At 40.4% G+C, this 24175-nt stretch overlaps 2 protein-coding genes and 1 long non-coding RNA gene across 3 annotated transcripts; 2 read left to right on the forward strand and 1 right to left on the reverse strand.

Moving 5' to 3' along the window:
- Positions 1-3577: 3577 nt before the first annotated feature.
- On the forward strand, positions 3578-7240 carry rwdd3 (RWD domain containing 3). Its single transcript, XM_069688687.1, has 4 exons — positions 3578-4964; positions 5068-5310; positions 5968-6086; positions 6192-7240. Exons 1-4 carry the CDS (start codon positions 4659-4661, stop codon positions 6304-6306), a joined length of 783 nt encoding a protein of 260 aa, XP_069544788.1. The 5' UTR covers positions 3578-4658; the 3' UTR covers positions 6307-7240.
- A 3454-nt stretch (positions 7241-10694) lies between these two features.
- On the reverse strand, positions 10695-11558 carry LOC138615063 (uncharacterized). The gene is made up of 3 exons (XR_011310407.1): positions 11505-11558; positions 11217-11270; positions 10695-11072 (listed from the first exon to the last, which is right to left on the reverse strand). It is a non-coding gene; the product is annotated as an uncharacterized lncRNA (long non-coding RNA).
- Positions 11559-13617: 2059 nt separating this feature from the next.
- On the forward strand, positions 13618-24106 carry LOC138615061 (proprotein convertase subtilisin/kexin type 6-like). The gene is made up of 8 exons (XM_069688686.1): positions 13618-14258; positions 15695-15799; positions 16273-16383; positions 16461-16604; positions 18670-18746; positions 22395-22483; positions 23395-23567; positions 23651-24106. The coding sequence occupies exons 1-8, from the start codon at positions 14094-14096 to the stop codon at positions 24104-24106; spliced, it is 1320 nt and encodes a 439-aa protein (XP_069544787.1). The 5' UTR covers positions 13618-14093.
- The last annotated feature ends 69 nt before the right edge of the window (positions 24107-24175 follow it).

Genomic DNA, 24175 nt, shown 5'->3' on the forward strand with positions numbered 1-24175 from the left:
CACTAATAAACTGTAAACACACACACACACACACACACACACACACACACACACACACACACACACACACACACACACACACACACACACACACACACACACTAACAAACACACACACAAATGAACAAACACACACACACACTAATAAACTGTAAACACACACACTAATAAACATACACACACACACTAATAAACTTTAAACACGCACACACACACCAGTAAACTTTAAACACACACACTTACACTTATAAACTGTAAACACACAGACACACACAGACACACTAATAAACTGTAAACCCAAACTAATAAACAGTAAACACACGCACACACTAATAAATTGTAAAATCACAGACACTAATAAACTGTAAACTCATAAACAATGAATACACACACACACACACACACCAATAAACTGTAAACACACACACACACACACTAATAAAATGTAAAAACACACACACACACACACACACACACACACACACACAATGAAACATGCAGTAAGAATGAAACATGCAGGAATAAATGAAACATGCAGGTAGAATGAAACATGCAGGAATGAATGAAACATGCAGTAAGAATGAAACAGGCAGGAATAAATGAAACATGCAGGAATAAATGAAACATGCAGTAAGAATGAAACATGCAGGAAGAATGAAACATGCAGTAAGAATGAAACATGCAGGAAGAATGAAACATGCAGGAATAAATGAAACATGCAGTAAGAATGAAACATGCAGGAATAAATGAAACATGCAGTAAGAATGAAACATGCAGGAAGAATGAAACATGCAGGAATAAATGAAACATGCAGGAATAAATGAAACATGCAGGAATGAATGAAACATGCAGTCAGAATGAAACATGCAGTAAGAATGAAATATGTAGGAATAAATTGAAACATGCAGGAATAAATGAAACATGCAGTCGGAATGAAACATGCCGGAATAAATGAAACATGCAGGAATAAATAAAACATGCAGGAATAAATGAAACATGGAGGAAGAATGAAACATGCATGGAATAAATGAAACTTGCAGGAAGAATGAAACATGCATGGAATAAATGAAACTTGCAGGAATGAATGGAACATGCGGGAATAAATGAAACATGCAGGAATAAATGAAACATGCAGTAAGAATGAAACATGCATAAAATGAAACATGCAGGAAGAATGAAACATGCAGCAATAATGAAACATGCAGAATGAAACATGCAGAATGAAACATGCAGTAAGAATGAAACATGAAACATGCAGTAAGAATGAAACATGCAGGAAGAATGAAACATGAATGAAACATGCAGCAAGAATGAAACATGCAGGAATAAATGAAACATGTAGGAATAAATGAAACATGCAGGAAGAATGAAACATGCAGGAAGAATGAAACATGCAGGAATAAATGAAACATGCAGGAATAAATGAAACATGCAGGAATAAATGAAACATGCAGGAAGAATGAAACATGCAGGAAGAATGAAACATGCAGGAAGAATGAAACATGCAGGAAGAATGAAACATGCAGTAAGAATGAAACATGCAGGAAGAATGAAACATGCAGGAATAAATGAAACATGCAGTAAGAATGAAACATGCAGGAATAAATGAAACATGCAGGAAGAATGAAACATGCAGGAAAGAATGAAACATGCAGGAAGAATGAAACATGCAGGAAAGAATGAAACATGCAGTAAGAATGAAACATGCAGGAATAAATGAAACATGCAGGAAGAATGAAACATGCAGGAAAGAATGAAACATGCAGGAATAAATGAAACATGCAGGAATAAATGAAACATGCAGGAAGAATGAAACATGCAGGAAGAATGAAACATGAAACATGCAGGAAACATAGAATGAAACATGCATGAAACATGTAAGAATGAAACATGCAGAAAGAATGAAACATGCAGGAAGAATGAAACATGCAGGAAGAATGAAACATGCAGGAATAAATGAAACATGCAGGAAGAATGAAACATGCAGGAAGAATGAAACATGCAGGAATAAATGAAACATGCAGGAAGAATGAAACATGCAGGAATAAATGAAACATGCAGGAAGAATGAAACATGCAGGAATAAATGAAACATGCAGGTAGAATGAAACATGAAGAATGAAACATGCAGGAAGAATGAAACATGCAGGAATAAATGAAACATGCAGGAAGAATGAAACATGCAGGAAGAATGAAACATGCAGTAAGAATGAAACATGCAGGAATAAATGAAACATGCAGGAAGAATGAAACATGAAAAATGAATGAAACATGCAGGAAGAATGAAACATGCAGGAATAAATGAAACATGCAGGAAACAAGAATGAAACATGCAGTAAGAATGAAACATGCAGGGAATGCAGGAAGAATGAAACATGCAGTAAGAATGAAACATGCAGTAAGAATGAAACATGCAGGAAGAATGAAACATGCAGTAAGAATGAAACATGCAGGAATAAATGAAACATGCAGGAAGAATGAAACATGCAGGAATAAATGAAACATGCAGGTAGAATGAAACATGCAGGAATAAATGAAACAAGAATGAAACATGCAGTAAGAATGAAACATGCAGGAATAAATGAAACATGCAGGAAGAATGAAACATGCATGGTCCGAAATGGTTCTGGTCCGAAAGGTTCCCGACAGAGAAAGATGGAGGAACTGAGGAGGCAGTTTGTTCAAGTTGTCGCTCTTTTAGTGACAGACTTTAAAACATAAAACAACTTGTGGTAGAGCCCAGGTCAAAAATGTAAAGAAAATAAACGAGTTAGAAACATTAACCTCAAAACTGAAATTAAAGTTTCCAACTAACAACTTTTATTTATGTGTTGAATCATATAAACAGCAACTTAAAGTAGAACTACAGAAAACCTGCAAATAAGAGGACAGGACGGACGTCCAGGTGGGACAATATGAGACAAGTCAGCACTGCTGAGACGTACGCTGACATTTTGATGTATTTCTTCAACAGTGCTGGTTACAGTTTTGGTTCTTTTGGATGTGACTTCATGGATAAATGTTCTTCAGACATGAATATTAATGAATTGAATCAGCAGCTGAAGTACCACAGCGTGTTGTTCCCTCATGATACCACCAGAACTAGAAGTGCATCTCTTCCTCTGACCACCAGGAACTGAACACTGAACACATTGAACACACTTTAAATAGAACAGACTTCACAGATATTTTCTCCACCAACAGATATGAACTCCAGCGCTTCCTCCAAACACCTCATTCACACTTCACGCTGCAGCCGGGCCGTCTGAACCGGGTCACAGTTCACCGGTCGTCCTGCGGTCCAAATCCAGCGACCGCATCTCAGCAGAAATTAGACACAAGCTGAAATTAAAATACATTTTTTATTTGCCAGCACATCTGTGATTATAGCGTGAAACGCTGACAGGTTGCATCTTCCTACCAGTCAGCTGACTTTACTTCAGCTATGAAGTATGTCGGGGAGGAAGGTGTTTCTGTGTCTTTATGACGCAGCAAAAAAAAACTGTTTTGGAAGCAAATTTCTCGTACTGCAATCAAAAATCAAGTTTATAAGTGAACATATATAAACTGAGAATATGATTATTTGCAGTGTAAACAAATCTAAGTTTTGTTAGTTTTTGTAAAAGAATTAAAACATTTGCTTTCAAATCAAAAACCTGAGTTGAGTTGGATGTAGTGGGCGGGGACACAGGAGACGAGAGTTTCTATTGGTGGATCGGCTTCCTCCTACATCAGAGATCTGCTTAAGTTATATCACTCTCCTCAACACTTCCTGCTTTAAAAGTGACGACTCAGCTTTTACTGTGGTTATATTCCACGTTGTCACGACGACCCCGTCTTTCAACACAAAGGTTTTAATTCTGTGACCCAAACTAACAAAACTGTCAGAGCAGATTGGTTTACAATGCAAATAATCATATTCTTAGTTTATATATTTGACTTACGAGCTTGATTTTTTTTTTTTTTTTTTCAATGTGAGAAATTTGCTTCCAAAACTGTTGTTTTTGCTGCATAATAAAGACCCAGAAATACCTTGATGTTATAAAGTCATCTTTGGGTTTCAGGAGGAAATGTGTCCACAGATCGTTACATCTGAGTCGCTTCAGGAAAGATATTCTGCCCATGTGACATTAAAAAATACGTTGAGCAAAAAAGGCAAGAAAGCTGTGAGAATCAGCTTCGACCTGTTTCATCATAAGTTGAAATAAGTTTTCATCATATTCTGCCGACATTCGCATATTATTTTGCTTCTATATTGATTTCATTGTTTTTGCTGTGGTTGTTATAGATTTTTTTAATTATGTAAACTTTGTGTTTTCAATAGCTGGGAACGTTTAACATTATCAGGTCGAGACTTCAAATAAGCCCACTGGGATTTTGCAAAGAATTTATTTATCTTGAAAAATCATGTGTTTTTAGAGTTGTGAAAAATAAATCAAATCAAATCAAAATCAAAATCAATCATGTCACTGAGATCCCATCGCTGCCCTTTGATGTATAACGTTGTTATTAACTGAAGCTCCTGATCGATTGGATCATTAGAGGAACCAGAGGTGTTCCTAATAAAGTGCTCCACAGCTGACTGGCCTGATGTTTCAGTACAAACTTTAAAGAACAGAAGAGTTCAGTGAGACAGATTCAATAGTTTTAAAGTGAGTGATGTCTTCAGTAAATCTTCCAGCTGTCAGCTCCTCCCTGTGTCTCCATGGAGACCTCCGTGATGCTCTGACGTCCGCCTGTCTTCCAGCTGACGACGGGCTGCTGGTCCAGATCAGCTTCGGAGGAGGAGACGTGAGTCTGCGCTTCCACCTGCCCCCCCGCTACCCCTCCTGCCCCCCCGACATCTCCGTCTCCTCCGCCGGTCTCTCCAGGACTCAGTGTCACGTGATCAAACAGAAGCTGCTGGGTCGAGCCGCAGCGTTACCGCCGGAGCCGATGGTCCACCTGCTGGTCCAGAGCTTCCAGGTACAGGCGGACAGAGAGCTTCATCTGCTGCCAGTTATTAAAGATAAAGGTATCAGGTAGATGAAATATCCAATGGTGGTTGTCCAATTGGTTCTGTTCTCAGCAGGAGTGTGTGGAGGAGACGGTGCACCTCAGAGGAGGAGAGGCGGTGCTGAAACAGAGAGAAGAGGAGCAGCAGGAGGAGCAGGAGGAGTGGACTGCAGTGCTGCTGCTTGACCACATGCGATCTCGAAGTCGTTACTTCGGGCTGCTGGAGCGCTGGAGTCAGCAGCTGCAGCTCACTGGGAGGGTCTTACTGGGACCGAGTATACTGGTGGTTCTGCAGGGAGCCCGACCCGACATCAAGGTACTGGTACCACTGCAAAGTCCCCCTGACCGCACTTCTTATATCTCCACTGTGATACCAGAGTAGACTGGACGCTGTAGAGACTGAACATACCTTCTTCTTGGTTCTGTGACGTAAACAAAGGTGTCAGCTGGTGTCTGAACACAGACCGGATATAAAATTAAAATAAAATAAAATAAAGCTGTTTTTAAAAGAGTTCGTAGCTTCAGGTCTGTAAAATGGTTCTGATCCAGAAGTGTCTTCAGCTGCAATACCAGCGAGTGCCACTAGAGGTCGGCTCCAAAAAGCCTCCGGCTCCATAGACTCCCATTCAACTTCTCTCATCAAATCCAAAGTGAATCAAATGTGTCCATCAGTTATCTCGGTGTTGTTAGCTAAAGTCACTCCTTCTTATTAGTTTTCTGGAGGTCCATCTGAAAATAATCCCTCATTCATTAGAAAAGAAGATTCAAGAAGACCTGTTTTTGGGGGCGTGTCTGTTTGATTGACAGGCCTGTGGTGCAGTCAGGTTACAGCTATCGGTGGGCGGGACGTAGTATCGTCAGGTTTCCGATCAGATTGGTCAGATCCACCTCTGGCTCCTCCCCCAGCTCGTCCAACACACACAGTCTCTGTCTCTGTGCTGATGTCTCAGGTTCTGACTCATTGTCTCTGCAGGAGTTCTGTCGCCGGTTACGGACGGTGAAGGTGGACGTGGACTCTTCAGGCAGGAAATGCAAAGAGAGGATGATGAAGGTTCTCATTGAAAACCCCTCGTCTTCCTCCTGTCACCATAGGTACGGATGACAGACAGGTGGCTGTGATGTGAAGTATAATCAGTTGGATCACAGGGTGGTGGGACTGCAGCTCTCACAGCCTGTGTCTGTCTCTGTCTCTATCAGTCTCCAGGGTTTCATGGTGAAGGACTACCAGTCTTCCTCAGCCCTGAGCGCTGTCTTCCAGGAGCTCCACATGACTGAGCTCTACCATCAGATCCTGCTTTCATTAAGGGACTGACAGGACACCCAGAGCAAAAAAAATGTCCCACAAACACTGAACTCACAGACAACACGATATGTTCTACAGCTACTGAACACACAGGAGCTGAAAACTGGCTTCATTATTCATGTTTTGATGTTGTTTGTATTACATCAACTAAAAGAGAATTTAATTTAAAGATACACATTTTAAAAAGAGGAACAATAACTCCAGTCTACTGAAAAGAGATGAACATTAAAGAGGAAGTCAATCAATTACCAGAAACATGTTTACTTCGAACTTCTTCATGAGTGTTTTTGTTGTTAAGAAATATTTCAGATTTTAATTCAGATCATAATTCTAAGTCCTAAAGAAGAAGTTTCAATAAAAGTTTGACAGTAATCAGTGCTCATTTCTGTTGGCAGGTTTACACACTGACAATGTTACATTTGGTTTTTGGACTCTTCAGCTTCATTTTCATTTTATAGAAAAGTAATCAAATTAGTTATATTATATTCCTTTGGTGACGTAATTAAAAGAGTTTTATGTTTATGTTTTTATTTGGGTAACCGCTAATTTGTGACCTGTTACATTTTAAAGGTATCCTTGCCAACACTGGTCTAAGGTTTAAACCTAGGCTTAATTTAAGCCTCGGTTAAAGCGGGTTTATAGCAGGTTTAATTTAAACCTCAGTTAAACTGGGTCTGAAGCGGGTTTAAATTTCATCTCAGTTTAATTTGATATTATTTATAAAGTGCCAAATCCTCAGGAGTCTTCACGCTGACTTTACATTGTAAAGACCTCACAACATAATAGAGAGGAATGCAGCTACATTCTTGCCGTTGGCACCATCTAGTGGAGGATGAGTTGGGGGGAACCAACAAACTGGGGATGTTTCATTCTGCTACAAACAAAAATCTCATGAAAACCTGAAGGATGTTCATCACGTTTAAGTTTTACACTATGAAGTATGGAGCCGGACGTCCTCACTGTCCACCAGCTGGGACAACAGGAAGTACGGAGGATGATCTGTTCATAAACTGAAGCTCCTCTGTAAGAGCAGCTTCACATCAGTCAATGAACCGTTTCAAATATTTTTTATAGGAATGAAACTACCAAGAATATGACTTCACCACACCTCTGGACACATCTGTCCGTGTGTCAGTTTTTACTTTGATGCTGGATGAACTTCTCTGGAGACGGATGTCCTCATGTTTGTGCTCTCTGTTCTGATACCAGCTGGCCTCCTGCGGATCATCTGTTTCTGTTCTATTTTTTGCAGATCTAACTGTTTCTGTTCTATTTGTTGCAGCTCTAACTGTTTCTGTTCTATTTGTTACAGCTCTAAATGTTTCTTTTGTTTTTGTTGCAGCTCTAACTGTTTCTGTTCTATTCGTTGCAACTCTCAATGTTTCTCTTCTATTTGTTTCAGCTCTAACTGTTTCTGTTCTATTTGTTACAGCTCTAAATGTTTCTTTTGTTTTTGTTGCACCTCTAACTGTTTCTGTTCTATTCGTTGCAACTCTCACTGTTTCTCTTCTATTTGTTTCAGGTCTAACTGTTTCTGTTCTATTCGTTGCAGCTCTCAATGTTTCTGTTCTATTCGTTGCAGCTCCCACTGTTTATTTTCTATTTGTTTCAGCTCTAACTGTTTCTGTTCTATTCGTTGCAGCTCTCAATGTTTCTCTTCTATTCGTTGCAGCTCTCACTGTTTCTTTCCTATTTGTTGTAGCTGTAACTGTTTATGTTCTATTCGTTGCAGCTCTCAATGTTTCTCTTCTATTTGTTGCAGCTCTCACTGTTTCTCTTCTGTTCGTTGCAGCTCTAACTGTTTCCGTTCTATTTTTTGCAGCTCTAACTGTTTCTCTTCTATTCGTTGCAGCTCTCAATGTTTCTCTTCTATTTGTTGCAGCTCTAACTGTTTCTGTTCTATTTGTTGCAGATCTAACTGTTTCTGTTCTATTTGTTGCAGATCTAACTGTTTCTGTTCTATTTGTTGCAGATCTAAATGTTTCTGTTCTATTCGTTGCAGCTCCCACTGTTTCTTTTCTATTTGTTTCAGCTCTAACTGTTTCTGTTCTATTCGTTGCAGCTCTCAATGTTTCTCTTCTATTCGTTGCAGCTCTCACTGTTTCTTTCCTATTCGTTGCAGCTCTAACTGTTTCTCTTCTGTTCGTTGTAGCTCTAACTGTTTCTGTTCTATTCGTTGCAGCTCTCAATGTTTCTCTTCTATTCGTTGCAGCTCTCACTGTTTCTTTTCTATTCGTTGCAGCTCTAACTGTTTCTCTTCTGTTCGTTGTAGCTCTAACTGTTTATGTTCTATTCGTTGCAACGCTCAATGTTTCTCTTCTATCTGTTGCAGCTCTCACTGTTTCTCTTCTTTTTGTTTCAGTTCTAACTGTTTCTCTTCTATTCGTTGCAACTCTCACTGTTTCTCTTCTATGTGTTGCAGTTCTAAATGTTTCTGTTCTATTTGTTGGAGCTCTCACTGTTTGTCTTCTATTTGTTTCAGTTCTAAATGTTTCTGTTCTATTCGTTGCAACTCTCACTGTTTCTCTTCTATTTGTTTCAGTTCTAAATGTTTCTGTTCTATTCGTTGCAACTCTCACTGTTTCTCTTCTATTTGTTGCAGTTCTAAATGTTTCTGTTCTATTTGTTGCAGCTCTAAATGTTTCTGTTCTATTTGTTGCAGCTCTAACTGTTTCTCTTCTATTTGTTGCAGTTCTAAATGTTTCTGTTCTATTCTTAGCAACTCTCATTGTTTCTCTTCTATTTGTTGCAGCTCTAAATGTTTCTGTTCTATTCTTAGCAACTCTCACTGTTTCTCTTCTATTTGTTTCAGCTCTAACTGTTTCTCTTCTATTTGTTGCAGTTCTAAATGTTTCTGTTCTATTCTTAGCAGCTCTCAATGTTTCTCTTCTATTTGTTGCAGCTCTAACTGTTTCTGTTCTATTTGTTGCAGCTCTAAATGTTTCTGTTCTATTCTTAGCAACTCTCACTGTTTCTCTTCTATTTGTTGCAGCTCTAACTGTTTCTCTTCTATTCTGTTGCAGCTCTCACTGTTTCTCTTCTATTTGTTGCAGCTCTCACTGTTTCTCTTCTATTTGTTGCAGCTCTCACTGTTTCTCTTCTATTTGTTGCAGCTCTCACTGTTTCTCTTCTATTTGTTGCAGCTCTAACTGTTTCTATTCTATTTGTTGCAGAGCTAAATGTTTCTGTTCTATTTGTTGAAGCTCTAACTGTTTCTCTTCTATTTGTTTCAGCTCTAACGGTTTTTGTTCTATTCGTTGCAACTCTCACTGTTTCTCTTCTATCTGTTGCAGCTCTCACTGTTTCTCTTCTATTCATTGCTACGCTCAATGTTTCTATTCTATTTGTTGCAGCTCTAAATGTTTCTGTTCTCTTCGTTGCAACTCTCATTGTTTCTCTTCTATTTGTTTCAGCTCTCACTGTTTCTCTTCTATTTGTTTCAGCTCTCACTGTTTCTCTTCTATCTGTTGCAGCTCACTGTTACTCTTCTATTTGTTGCAGTTCTAACTGTTTCTGTTCTATTCGTTGCAAATCTCATTGTTTCTCTTCTATTTGTTGCAGCTCTAACTTTCTGTCCTATTCATTGCAATGCAATGTTTCTCTTCTATCTGTTGCAGCTCTCACTGTTTCTCTTCTATTTGTTGCAACAGCTCAACTGTTTCTGTTTGCATCTTCTATTTGTTGCAGCTCTCTATTTCTGTTCTATTTGTTTCTCTTCTGCATTCACTGTTGCAGCTCTAACTGTTTCTCTTCTGTTTCTGTTGCAGCTCTAACTCTAATTGTTTCTGTTTTCTATTTGTTGCAGCTCTAACTGTTTCTGATCTATTCGTTGCAACTCTCAATGTTTCTCTTCTATCTGTTGCAGCTCTCACTGTTTCTCTTCTATTCTTTGCAACACTCAATGTTTATCTTCTATTTGTTGCAGCTCTCACTGTTTCTCTTCTATTCGTTGCAGCTCTAACTGTTTCTGTTCTATTCGTTGCAGCTCTAACTGTTTCTGTTCTATTCGTTGCAGCTCTAACTGTTTCTGTTCTATTCGTTGCAGCTCTAACTGTTTCTCTTTGAAACGCTGTCTCTTTAAGACAGCCTACAAATGCCTCAGGTTCCTGTCAGCTGCAGCAGCAGAGTACCAGAGTACCGGAGGAGTACCGGAGTACCAGAATACCAGAGTACCGGGGGAGTACCAGAGGAGTACCAGAGGAGTGCCGGAAGAGTACCAGAAGAGTACCAGAGGAGTACCGGAGGAGTACCAGCATACCAGAGGAGTACCAAAGGATTACCGGAGGAGTACAAGATCCGAAAAACACCATAGTCTAAACCCAGACCTGAATATAAACCCAGATTTATATATAAAACCATACATCAATATAAACCCAGACCTCAATATAAAACCAGACCTCAATATAAAACCATACCTCCATATAAAACCATACCTCAATATAAACCCAGACCTCAATATAAAACCATACCTCAATATAAAACCATACATCAATATAAACCGAGACCTCAATATAAAACCATACCTCCATATAAAACCATACCTCAATATAAACCCAGACCTCAATATAAACCCAGATCTCAATATAAAACCATACCTCAATATAAACCCAGACATCAATATAAAACCATACCTCAATATAAACCCAGACCTCAATATAAACCCAGACCTCAATATAAAACCATACCTCAATATAAAACCATACATCAATATAAACCCAGACCTCAATATAAAACCATACCTCAATATAAACCCAGACCTCAATATAAACCCAGACCTCAACATAAACCCAGATCTCAATATAAACTCAGATCTCAATATAAACCCAAGCCTGAGTATAAACCCAGATCTCAATATAAACCCAGACCTAAATATAAACCCAGATCTCAATATAAACCCAGACATCAATATAAACCCAAACCTCAATATAAACCCAGACCTCAATATAAACCCAGATCTCAATATAAACCCAGACCTGAGTATAAACACAGACCGGAATATAAACCCAAACCTCAATATAAACCCAGATCTCAATACAAACCCAGACCTCAATATAAACCCAGATCTCAATATAACCCCAGACCTGAGTATAAACCCAGATCTCAATATAAACCCAGACCTGAGGATAAACCGAGATCTCAATGTAAATCCAGACCTCAATATAAACCCAGATCGCAATATAAACCCAGACCTGAGTATAAAACCATACCTCAATATAAACCCAGATCTCAATATAAAACCATACCTCAATATAAACCCAGACCTGAGTATAAACCCAGATCTCAATACAAACCCAGACCTCAATATAAACCCAGATCTCAATATAAACCCAGACCTGAGTATAAACCCAGATCTCAATATAAACCCAGACCTCAACATAAACACAGACCTCAATATCAAACCATACCTCAATATAAACCCAGACCTGAATATAAACTTAGATCTCAATATAAACCCAGATCTCAATATAAACCCAAGCCTGAGTATAAACCCAGATCTCAATATAAACCCAGACCTGAATATAAACCCAGATCTCAATATAAACCCAGACATCAATATAAACCCAAGCCTGAGTATAAACCCAGATCTCAATATAAACCCAGACCTGAATATAAACCCAGATCTCAATATAAACCCAGACATCAATATAAACCCAAGCCTGAGTATAAACCCAGACCTCAATATCAAACCATACTTCAATATAAACCCAGACCTGAATATAAACCCAGATCTCAATATAAACCCAGACCTGAGTATAAACACAGACCGGAATATAAACCCAAACCTCAATATAAACCCAGATCTCAATACAAACCCAGACCTCAATATAAACCCAGATCTCAATATAACCCCAGACCTGAGTATAAACCCAGATCTCAATATAAACCCAGACCTGAGGATAAACCGAGATCTCAATGTAAATCCAGACCTCAATATAAACCCAGATCGCAATATAAACCCAGACCTGAGTATAAAACCATACCTCAATATAAACCCAGATCTCAATATAAAACCATACCTCAATATAAACCCAGACCTGAGTATAAACCCAGATCTCAATACAAACCCAGACCTCAATATAAACCCAGATCTCAATATAAACCCAGACCTGAGTATAAACCCAGATCTCAATATAAACCCAGACCTCAACATAAACACAGACCTCAATATCAAACCATACCTCAATATAAACCCAGACCTGAATATAAACTTAGATCTCAATATAAACCCAGATCTCAATATAAACCCAAGCCTGAGTATAAACCCAGATCTCAATATAAACCCAGACCTGAATATAAACCCAGATCTCAATATAAACCCAGACATCAATATAAACCCAAGCCTGAGTATAAACCCAGATCTCAATATAAACCCAGACCTGAATATAAACCCAGATCTCAATATAAACCCAGACATCAATATAAACCCAAGCCTGAGTATAAACCCAGACCTCAATATCAAACCATACTTCAATATAAACCCAGACCTGAATATAAACCCAGATCTCAATATAAACCCAGATCTCAATATAAACTCAGATCTCAATATAAACCCAAGCCTGAGTATAAACCCAGATCTCAATATAAACCCAGACCTGAATATAAACCCAGATCTCAATATAAACCCAGACATCAATATAAACCGAGACCTCAATATAAACCCAGACCTGAGTATAAACCCAGATCTCAATACAAACCCAGACCTCAATATAAACCCAGATCTCAATATAACCCCAGACCTGAGTATAAACCCAGATCTCAATATAAACCCAGACCTGAGGATAAACCGAGATCTCAATGTAAATCCAGACCTCAATATAAACCCAGATCGCAATATAAACCCAGACCTGAGTATAAAACCATACCTCAATATAAACCCAGATCTCAATATAAAACCATACCTCAATATAAACCCAGATCTCAATATAAACCCAGACCTCAATATAAAACCAGATCTCAATATAAACCCAGACCTCAATATAAACCCAGATCTCAATATAAACCCAGACCTCAATATAAACCCCCAGATCTCAATATAAACCCAGACCTCAATATAAATCTCAATATAAACCCAGACCTCATCTCAATATAACTCAACTGAATATAAAACCATACCAATATCAATATAAACCCAGACCTCAATATAAACCCAGATCCAGACCTCAATATAAACCCAGATCTCAATATAAACTCAGATCTCAATATAAACCCAAACCTGAGTATAAACCCAGATCTCAATATAAACCCAGACCTGAATATAAACCCAGATCTCAATATAAACCCAGACATCAATATAAACCCAGACCTGAGTATAAACTCAGATCTCAATAAAAACCCAGACCTGAATATAAACCCAGACCTCAATATAAAACCAGACCTCAATATAAACCCAGACCTCAATATAAAACCAGACCTCAATATAAAACCAGACCTCAATATAAACCACATACTGGAACTATCGAACTCTGAAGTTTGTTCTCACATCCATCTGCTGGAAGGACAACGTTTGTCTTTGCTCTCCTTAAAACAGTTTAAGTCTCCTGCTGGATCTACCAGCCCGTCCGGAAGTTCTGGTCCAGTACGAACTGAACTGCGCCCTGTTTCTTTCTTATCTGACATGTTTAGTGTGAATATCACGTGGTTGATGTGTGCAGGTAGTTCAGGTGAGAGCAGCAGCAGCGTGCAGTGATCTGATCGGAGTCGTTTAAGCGGACAGAGACTCCGACCGGGACCGGGACCAGGACGTGTCCCCGCTGAAGGATCCACGCGTGTTTCCGTGGCAGGACGTGGATGTCGGGATGACTTTCTTTTTGCTCCTCGTGTTGTTCAGTGCCGGCGGCGGCCGGTCCGCGGTGCCGGGGCACAGGGAGCTCTACACCAACCACTGGGCGGTTCGGATCACAGGCGGTCCGGAACGAGCGGATCAGATCGCTGCAAAGTACGGCTACAAAAACCTGGGTCAGGTACGGTACCTCCTGTCTGATGGTTCTGATGAAAGTCTCATATTTACTGTGAGTGAACAGCTGTTCCCTCCATCTGAAGCGTTTCAGACTTCTACATGTTGCTTTAGAGTTTAAGAAGAGTAGAATTATAATAATATCAATATAAATATTATAACAATGAAATAAAGAAGGTAAATGTTGCAAAGCTTTTTCTGTAAAACTTTTAAAATCATATATTCAGACAGAACTGACTCATAACATAAGCAGATACATCAGTCTACTTTATTAAATATCATTATTTAATTTAATAATTAATTAGTTATAACAGTTCAGATCCTTTAGAAAACATTTCTGGTTAAAAACTCATTTTTAATGATGTTATTACCTCCTGGGGAATTATCAGAGAGTGAAACATATCAGCTTTTATTCATATGGAGCTGCAGTATGACCAAATAAAAAGGATAAACACCACAGAAACGTTTCAGCCCCAAAGGTTTCCTTATTAATGCCTCATATTATACATACAGGAAACACAGTAGCTCCTCCTGCAGTCAGGTGGTCACGTGGCCTTTGTTGGTGGTTTTGGTTTATACATCAGACTTATACAGATGGATCTATTTATCATCTCCTGGTCCCAAAACTTAAAAAGAATAAATAATATAAAAGTGCAGTGGGAGCTGTGAGAAACAATGCAAACCTTTAAAATCCAGATGTTGGAGCGTGTGATCTCTAACATGCAGGTGGAGCTTTGTTGCCTGGTTTTATTTCTCCTGGATGTTGTGTGTGGACTTCTGCTCCATTTATAGACATGGACGTTGCTTATAGTTGATCTATAAAACAATACAATTATTTATTAAAATCAACAAACTTTTGTTTACAACTTCTTAACCCTCGTGTTGTCCTCGGGTCAAAATGACCCGCAGCTGTGTTCAACCAAGTTCTATTTTATTTTCATATTTTTGGGGATCATTGGTGACAAGGAGGCTGTGAGGGTTTCTTTAAAGAATGATGACCAATGATCCCAAAAAATATAGAAATAAAATAGAACTTTGGTTGAACACAGCTGCGGGTCATTTTGACCTGAGGACAACACGAGGGTTAACTCTCCCTAAGTGGCACCAAAACACCTTTATTTCAGTTCATAGGCCGACATTGTGTAAAGCAGAATAAATGAAGCTGCGTGGCTGAAGGAGAATGAAGTCAGATGCGGTTTGAGTCGACTGTAGTCTGAAGCAGAGGAGTGCACGGAGCCAGATGTGCACATGTGCAGAGAATGCTGCTCACATTGTTGGCATGTGTAAACATGCATATTCATCAGGTGACCTCATAATGTCTGTTCAGATGGGTAAAATATGCTTTGGATGGAGAAAACTAAATCTGGTCTGTGTGAAGATGTTCAGATAAAAGACTCTCCGGCAGATGAGTTGGTGCTGAATCTTGTCCGTTTGTGTTGTCAGATAGGAAGTCTGGAGGATCACTACCACCTCCACCACAGCAGAGTGCTGCGCAGAGCGCCGTTCTCTCAGAAGGGCCCCCACAGCTTCATCCACATGGACCCTCAGGTGACCTCTCCCAACACACATCAGCCCTGCAGACGCTCCACAGGCTGAAAAACAAAAACAAAACTTTTCTTTTCCACTGAAATAATAAGAGAGAAAGACTTTGTGGAGTTTCAGTGTTAGTCTCCATTAAAATGGGTTCACTTCACTGCAGTGATATTAGAAGAAGTGAAGGAGCCATGTGATTTACTTTTGGTGAATTTCACCAGAGGATATAAGGACAACAACTTCAACTGTGTTTCTCCTGATGACAACAAGAATCTCACGATGTAAACAAACAGTGTAAACAACACAGTGCTGGACAGATGGACCTGTGAAGCATGTGTGAGCAGTGAGTGTGTGTTTTGTGTTGTGTTCATGACAGTCAGGCTATGGCAGAAGTTTTTCTCACTTTTTTGAGAAAAGTTTGTTTTATTAAATAATTAGAGGAGTTGTTTTTTTTGAGTGATAGTTGCTGTTTCCGCCTCCGTCTTCAGGTGGGCTGGGCCCAGCAGCAGGTAGTGAAACACAGGGTGAAAAGGTACGCCCAAGCCAAACCCAACTTTGCTCCCTTCAACGACCCTAAATGGTCCAACATGTGGTACATTGTGAGTATTGCTGATCGTTCGTCCCGACCCGTGTCGACACCACACGATACGTTCAGTGTTTGTGTGTTTGTCTTCAGCACTGCAGCGACATGAGCCGCCACTGCCGCTCGGAGATGAACATCATGGCCGCCTGGCAGAGAGGCTACACCGGCAGAAACGTGGTGGTCACCATACTGGATGACGGCATCGAGAGGAACCACCCCGACCTGCTTCAGAACTACGTATGTGTGGTCCATCATCCAGATATCACATTACATTACGTTTCGTTTCATTTCGTTTCGTTACGCTACGTTCCGCTACGCTTTGTTACGTTACGTTACGTTTCGTTACATTTTGTTCCGTTTTGTTTCATTATGTTACGTTACGTTGCGTTTCGTTTCATTTTGTTACACTACGTTACGTTTCGTTACACTTCGTTTCATTTCGTTTTGTTCCGTTCCGTTCCGTTCTGTTCCGCTACGCTTTGTTACGTTACGTTACGTTACGTTACGTTACGTTACGTTACGTTACGTTACGTTACGTTACGTTACGTTACGTTACGTTACGTTACGTTATGTTTCGTTACGTTTCGTTACATTTTGTTACGTTACGTTACGTTTCGTTACGTTTTGTTACGTTACGTTACGTTATGTTTCGTTATGTTTCGTTACATTTCGTTACGTTACACTACGCTATGCTACATTATGCAACGCTACGTTATGCTACGCTTTGTTACATTACGCTACGTTACGTTACGTTTCGTTCCACTACGTTCCGCTACGCTTCGTTACGTTACGTTACACTACGCTACGCTATGCTATGTTACGTTACGTTTTGTTACATGTCGTTACGCTTCGTTACGTTACGCTACGTTTCGTTACGTTCCGTTACGTTTCGTTATGTTACACTACGCTACGCTTTGTTATGTTACGTTACGTTACGCTACGCTACGTTTCGTTACGTTACGTTTCGTTTCGTTACGTTACGCTTCGTTACGTTTTGTTACGTGTCGTTACGTTACGTTACGTTACGTTACGTTACGTTTCGTTACGTTTCGTTACGCTTCGTTACGTTTCGTTACGTTACGTTACGTTTCGTTTCGTTACGCTTCGTTACGTTTTGTTACGTGTCGTTACGTTACGTTTCGTTTCGTTACGTTACGTTACACTACGCTACGCTTTGTTACGTTACGTTGCGTTATGTTTTGTTACATGTCGTTACGTTACGTTTCGTTACGCTACGCTTTGTTACATTACGCTACGTTACGTTACGTTTTGTTCCGCTACGCTTTGTTACGTTACGTTACACTACACTACGCTACGTTTCGTAACGTTACGTTACGTTACGTTTCGTTACGTTTCGTTACGTTACACTACGCTACACTTTGTTATGTTACGTTACGTGTCATTACGTTTCGTTACGTTTCTTTACGCTACGCTACGCTTTGTTACGTTACGTGTCGTTACGTTTTGTTACGTTACGTTACACTACGCTGCGCTTTGTTACGTTACGTTACGTTTCGTTACGTTACGTTACGTTTCGTTACGTTACGTTACGTTTCGTTACGTTACGTTACGTTACGTTACGTTAAGTTACGTTACGTTACGTTACGTTACGTTACGTTACGTTACGTTACGTTACGTTACGTTACGTTACGTTACGTTACGTTTCGTTTCGTTTCGTTATGTTACATTTCGTTACGTTACGTTACGTGTGTTTTTAGTTTGTGGTGGAAGATGTTCAGAGTTTCTGCTGTCCTGATGTCGGTGGGGAGCTCATTCTACCATTTAGGAGCCAGGACAGAGGAGGAGGAGGAGAAGTAGGAGGAGGAGGAGGAGTAGGAAGAGGTGTGTTTTTAGTTTGTGGTGGAAGATGTTCAGAGTTTCTGCTGTCCTGATGTCGTTGATGAGCTCATTCTACCATTTCGGAGCCAGGACAGCAAACAGTCGTGATTTTGTAGAGTGTTTAGCTCAGTGAGGACCAACAACAAGCAACAAGGAGGAGGAGGAGGAGCGAAGTGAGTGGGCTGGAGTGTAAGGTTGGACCATGTCCTGGATGTACACTGGACCTGATCTGTTCACAGCACGGTACGCAAGTACCAATGTTTATAAATATATAATAATATAGATATAAAGAAACAGTTCAGAAATAAAACACATCCTGAGACATGTAACTTCATGTGTAACGTGTTGTTGCCTGATGTTTGTCCCTTTAACCCCCAACAGAAAGCAGAGGGGGAGGGACCTCTGTTCACTGCCTCCCATGTTGGTTCACTTCACTCATGTTTCCTCTGTTTCCTTCTCGTAGGACCATCTTGCCAGTTACGATGTAAACGGGAACGACCACGACCCGACGCCACGCTTTGACCCCCGCGGGGAAAACAGGTGAGAAAGAAAAAACACCTGTGTCTTATTACAACCCCGTCCCTTTATTACAACCCCGTCCCTTTGTCTCTGTTTGTTTATCACATCTTTGTTTGTTTATCACATCTCTGTTTGTTTATCATATCTCTGTTTGTTTATCACATCTCTGTTTGTTTATCATATCTGTTTGTTAATCACATCTCTGTTTGTTTATCACATCTCTGTTTGTTTATCATATCTGTTTGTTTATCATATCTGTTTGTTTATCACATCTCTGTTTGTTTATCATATCTGTTTGTTTATCACATCTCTGTTTGTTTATCACATCTTTGTTTGTTTATCACATCTCTGTTTGTTTATCATATCTCTGTTTGTTTATCACATCTCTGTTTGTTTATCATATCTGTTTGTTTATCACATCTCTGTTTGTTTATCACATCTTTGTTTGTTTACTATATCTCAGTCCTGTACTGCAGGACAGGTTCTGATAGACATTCTGAAGATGATCCAGAAGTACTGACGCTTGTTTAATCTCCTCTTAAAGTGACAGAACAATGTTTTTTAAACAGTCAAACACACTTTGTTTGTGGACAAACCAACGCAGCATTATGAAATGCTGATAACTGGCTGTACGTAACACATAAGATGATTACATATCATATTTACATATAATACTTTTATTCTCGTTCAGAGGGCAGCTTTGTGTGTTCAGAATGAACCAACAGATGTTTTAAGGGTCACATTTCTGTGGTTGGAGCATTTTTTTCTTTGGACTTTTCCCCCAAAGTGGAGACTTGTTTGTGTGTTTGTTTGTTTGTTTGCTGCTCCTCTGTATTTGTTGGTGGACATTTTATATAAATAACACAGGAAGCTGCGTTGAGTTGTTGATATGATTATTGCTGAAGTGTGTGTTTGAATCAGAGCTGCCTTGAAGAAATCTGGAAATAGTTTGTGAAAAGCTTTAAGGAAAGAAATACACGTCAACATGAAGACCTCTGGCAGTCTGAGACTCACTGGGACAGAAAAGTGTTCACTGCTTTCAGTTTGGATTCAGTCTGTTAGCATCCAAGGTCCCCCCCCCCCCACACACACACACACACACCACCTCCAACGGGTCATGTTTGGTCCGGGTTGTGCTGCTTGTGTCACATTAACAGTCCAGCTGCTCCACATGGCAGCAGGACGTTCATCTTTCCTCAGGCAGATCTAAGTTTGTGACGCAAACTTTAATCATTTAAACTCAGTAAAAGAAAGACAATAAATCCACATAGTTCTGCTGACAGCTTCCATCCCATCTGTCAGGAGGACACTGAAGTGTTTCCTGCTGACATAATCTGTTATTGACAGATAGAGTTATGATGTCGTTGGTGATAATCAGGTCATATTAAAGGCATCGGAACTGTTTGTTTGTGTTGAGCCTCAACAAAAATGGCATCCTCATTTTAAAAACCATAAAACTGGAGGTGACAATCTTTTTCTGAGAGTCCTTCTCAGGGTTTCAAATGACTTCTGACTTCACCAAACATGACCTTACATGTAGAAAACCAGCAGAGGCACAGACGTCACCTCGGTGTGACCACGGAAACACAAATCCTTCATTACAAATCGGAGCGTTTTGTAAAATGCAATAAAATAAATAATCTGTGCATCAAAACTGCATTAATTAATATCCTAAGCTCGACAGTGTCGTGAAAAAGAAGGATGATGTAAACATGGCTCTCTTCCAACTTCCTATTAGTATGTTTCAGGCATTAAAATCAGAGTTTGTTTTCTATTTACAACATACAAAGAAGTCAGCCAGTAAAATGTTGTAAATCTTTTGTCAGTTAAATCCAGTTTTATGAGAACTAATCGCAGATTGTGGTTTTTAAAGCAGCATTTGATGTCCCGACTATTCCTGACGTGCTTTTATTCATGTAGAGTGACAGTCGCCATGTTCTTTTGTGTGTTGACTTTATAAAGGAGGTTAAAGGTTCATCGTGATGCAGCCGGAGTGGAGTCCATCCTATCAGTTTATTGCCACTGATGATAGATAGATGGGTGGATGGATGGATGGATGGATGGATGGATGGATGGATGGATGGATGGATGGATGGATGGATGGATGGATGGATGGATAGATAGATAGATAGATAGATAGATAGATAGATAGATAGATAGATAGATAGATAGATAGATAGATAGATAGATAGATAGATAGATAGATAGATAATAGATAGATAGATAGATAGATAGATAGATAGATAGATAGATAGATAGATAGATAGATAGATAGATAGATAGATAGATAGATAGATAGATAGTTACTTTATTAATCCCACAAGGGGAAATTGTTTCGCTACAGCAGCATTTATAGATACAGGAAAGAAATAAAATAACAGTAAAATATTAAATATAAAAATGCACAGTATATACAATAAAATAGAATAAAATAAAATTGAATAATTAAATTAAATTTAAACGAACTAAACAATAGTGCAAAGATTTAAACAAACAAGAAAAACAGACAACGGTATTATTGTTGTGTGATGATTTTGCCAGAGAGGAGTTATTGTACAGTCTTATTGCAGTGGACAGGAATGATCTCCTGTATCTGGAATGATCTCCTGTATCAGGAATGATCTCCTGTATCTGGAATGATCTCCTGTATCAGGAATGATCTCCTGTATCTGGAATGATCTCCTGTATCAGGTATCTGGAATGATCTCCTGTATCAGGAATGATCTCCTGTATCTGGAATGATCTCCTGGAATGTATCAGGAATGATCTCCCGTATCAGGAATGATCTCCCGTATCTGGAATGATCTCCTGTATCAGGAATGATCTCCTGTATCTGGAATGATCTCCTGTATCAGGAATGATCTCCTGTATCTGGAATGATCTCCTGTATCTGGAATGATCTCCTGTATCTGGAATGATCTCCCGTATCAGGAATGATCTCCTGTATCTGGAATGATCTCCTGTATCTGTCCTTGTGACAGCAGCTGGAGGAGTCTTTTGGAGAACGTCCTCCTCTGTCCCTGCAGCAGGTGGAGAGAGTTGTCAGGATTATCCAATATGGATAATAGTTTGTTCAGCGTCCTCCTCTCCATCTCCTTTTCCAGACTGTCCAGTTTGCAGCCAATGATGGAGCCGGCCTTCTTAACCAGTTTGTTAAGTCTGTTGGTGTCAGCAGCTCCAATGCTGCCCCCCCCCCCCCCAGCAGACTACTAGAAGTACAGTTCACTGGCCACAACAGATGGTAAAACATCTCCAACATCTCTCTGCACACATTGAAGGATCGAAGTTTCCTCAAGAAAAAGAGTCGACTCATCCCCTTCTTGTAGATAGCGTTGATGTTGGTCTTCCAGTTCAGTCTGTTGTCATGGAGACACCAGGTACTTGTCCTCCTCCAGCATGTCCACCTCCTCTCCCAGAACTCTCAGCGGTTCTGGAGCCATCGTCTTCCTCCTGAAGTCGACCACCATCTCTCTGGTATTGGGCACGTTCAGAAGGAGGTGATTTCTTCCCACCCACTCCACAAAGTCCTCCTCTACTGCCCTGTACTCCTCCTCCTGTCCATCCCTTATACACCCATGATGGTGTGTTTGAATGATTTTGTGTCCTCAGACGTGTCTCTGAATCAGGTCCCAGCTGTATGTCAGGTGTCCTCTGTGTCTCCTCCTGCAGACACGGGACTCGGTGTGCAGGTGAAGTCGCAGCAGCAGCCAACAACTCGCACTGCATCGTGGGGATCGCCTACAACGCTCACATCGGAGGTACTCTGTCCTCTTCTTCCTCCAACACTTCAGGACTGTTGTAGCCCGACGGAGCTTTTCCTTCACACCACCAAAGACATCGATGCTCCTCACCGGATTTATCTTCTTGATCAGGGGTGTCAGGACCACCTGTCAGTACCCCCTGGCGGGCCGGATCCGGCCCGCGGGCCGTATGTTTGACACCCCTGCTCTAGATCCTTTGGGAAGTTTCAATATTCACAACATGGACTGACACCAAATTTAATGTGAGATGAACTGTGATGAAGACAGTGAGTCATATTGGTGAATATGAAATAACTTTGTTGATGATTTTTTTATTTAGTATCAACATCAGGCCAAAATTAATTCACTCAGTTCTTTGGTTTGTGGTCAGATATCAGCAGAAGAAATGTTGTCATGGTAACACTGTGACGTAAAGTGATTGCGATGAAGGTTTCAGCTTGATAAAATTGGGTCTCGTTCACCAACCGTTCCGAGAAAGAAACTTCTTAAAAACCCACTTTATGAAGATTCTAATGTTCACCGATGTTTTCTGAGTTGGGATTTTTTTTCTTTGGTAAAAAAAAATCTTACTCACATCTGAGTGCTGATATGTTATTGGTTGATGCATTTCGACAGTTGTATAATATTATAGTATTTAATCTACGATGATATTTTGTATAATTATGTTCATTAATTTACAAAGTATCCTGGTTTAAGATAAACACTCTGAGGACTGGAGAGCAGCTTTGCTGTCCAGGTTTGACAGCAGTGAATTGCTTGTTTGTTAAATTAATATAATTAGACTTTTCTTTATCTTAATAAAGAATCACTTTATGAACAGAAGATCTTCTTTACGTTGCACAACTGAACTGTAACACTGTAACACATGTAGACACGATGCACTGAGCCTGACTTTGCCTTGGAAACAGGGATTCGGATGCTGGACGGCGATGTGACTGATCTGGTGGAGGCCAAGTCGCTGGGCGTCCGACCCGACTACATCCACATCTACAGCGCCAGCTGGGGGCCAAAGGACGACGGCAAGACGGTGGATGGTCCCGGGCCCCTCGCCAAGCAGGCCTTTGAGCAAGGCATCAGGAAGGTTGTAAAGAAAAAAGTGAATGTGTGTGAACACGGATGTGTGTGAGTGGAACCGCAGCAGAACAGTGTGTTCATGTCCAACAGGGCCGCCGTGGCCTCGGCTCCATCTTCGTGTGGGCGTCGGGTAACGGCGGCCGGCAGGGAGACCACTGTTCATGTGACGGTTACACCAGCAGCATCTACACCATCTCCATCTCCAGCACCACGGAGAACGGGAATCGGCCCTGGTACCTAGAGGTGTGCAGCTCCATCATGGCCACGACCTACAGCAGCGGAGAGTTCAACGAGAGGAAGATCGTAAGTGAGGCTGCGTCTCGGATCATTAAACCTCCTCCTGGTGTGTCCTGGGAACACACGGGACCCCCGCTGGTTCCTGCTGGTCTGGGATGGATCATTCGAACAACCTCTAGGCATTCTGGGAAGAACCGTTACTATCCCGATGCTACATTGCCCCCACCTAGGTGGTTAGCTGTTCCCAGCAACCTATATGTCCATAACAAAGTCTCTCAGGTGTTGGGGGGAGCCGTCGCTGTCGCTTAGCCGGTTTTGGAGTATCCTCGGTGGGTCCGGGAGGTGGAATGGGGACCCGAGGCGGATCCCCTGGCTCTG

Source organism: Brachyistius frenatus, unplaced genomic scaffold (genome assembly GCF_029030835.1).
Source record: "Brachyistius frenatus isolate BFR_SWC_R1_liver_20210118 unplaced genomic scaffold, ASM2903083v1 Contig_678, whole genome shotgun sequence".
NCBI classification, from domain to species: Eukaryota; Metazoa; Chordata; class Actinopteri; family Embiotocidae; genus Brachyistius; species Brachyistius frenatus.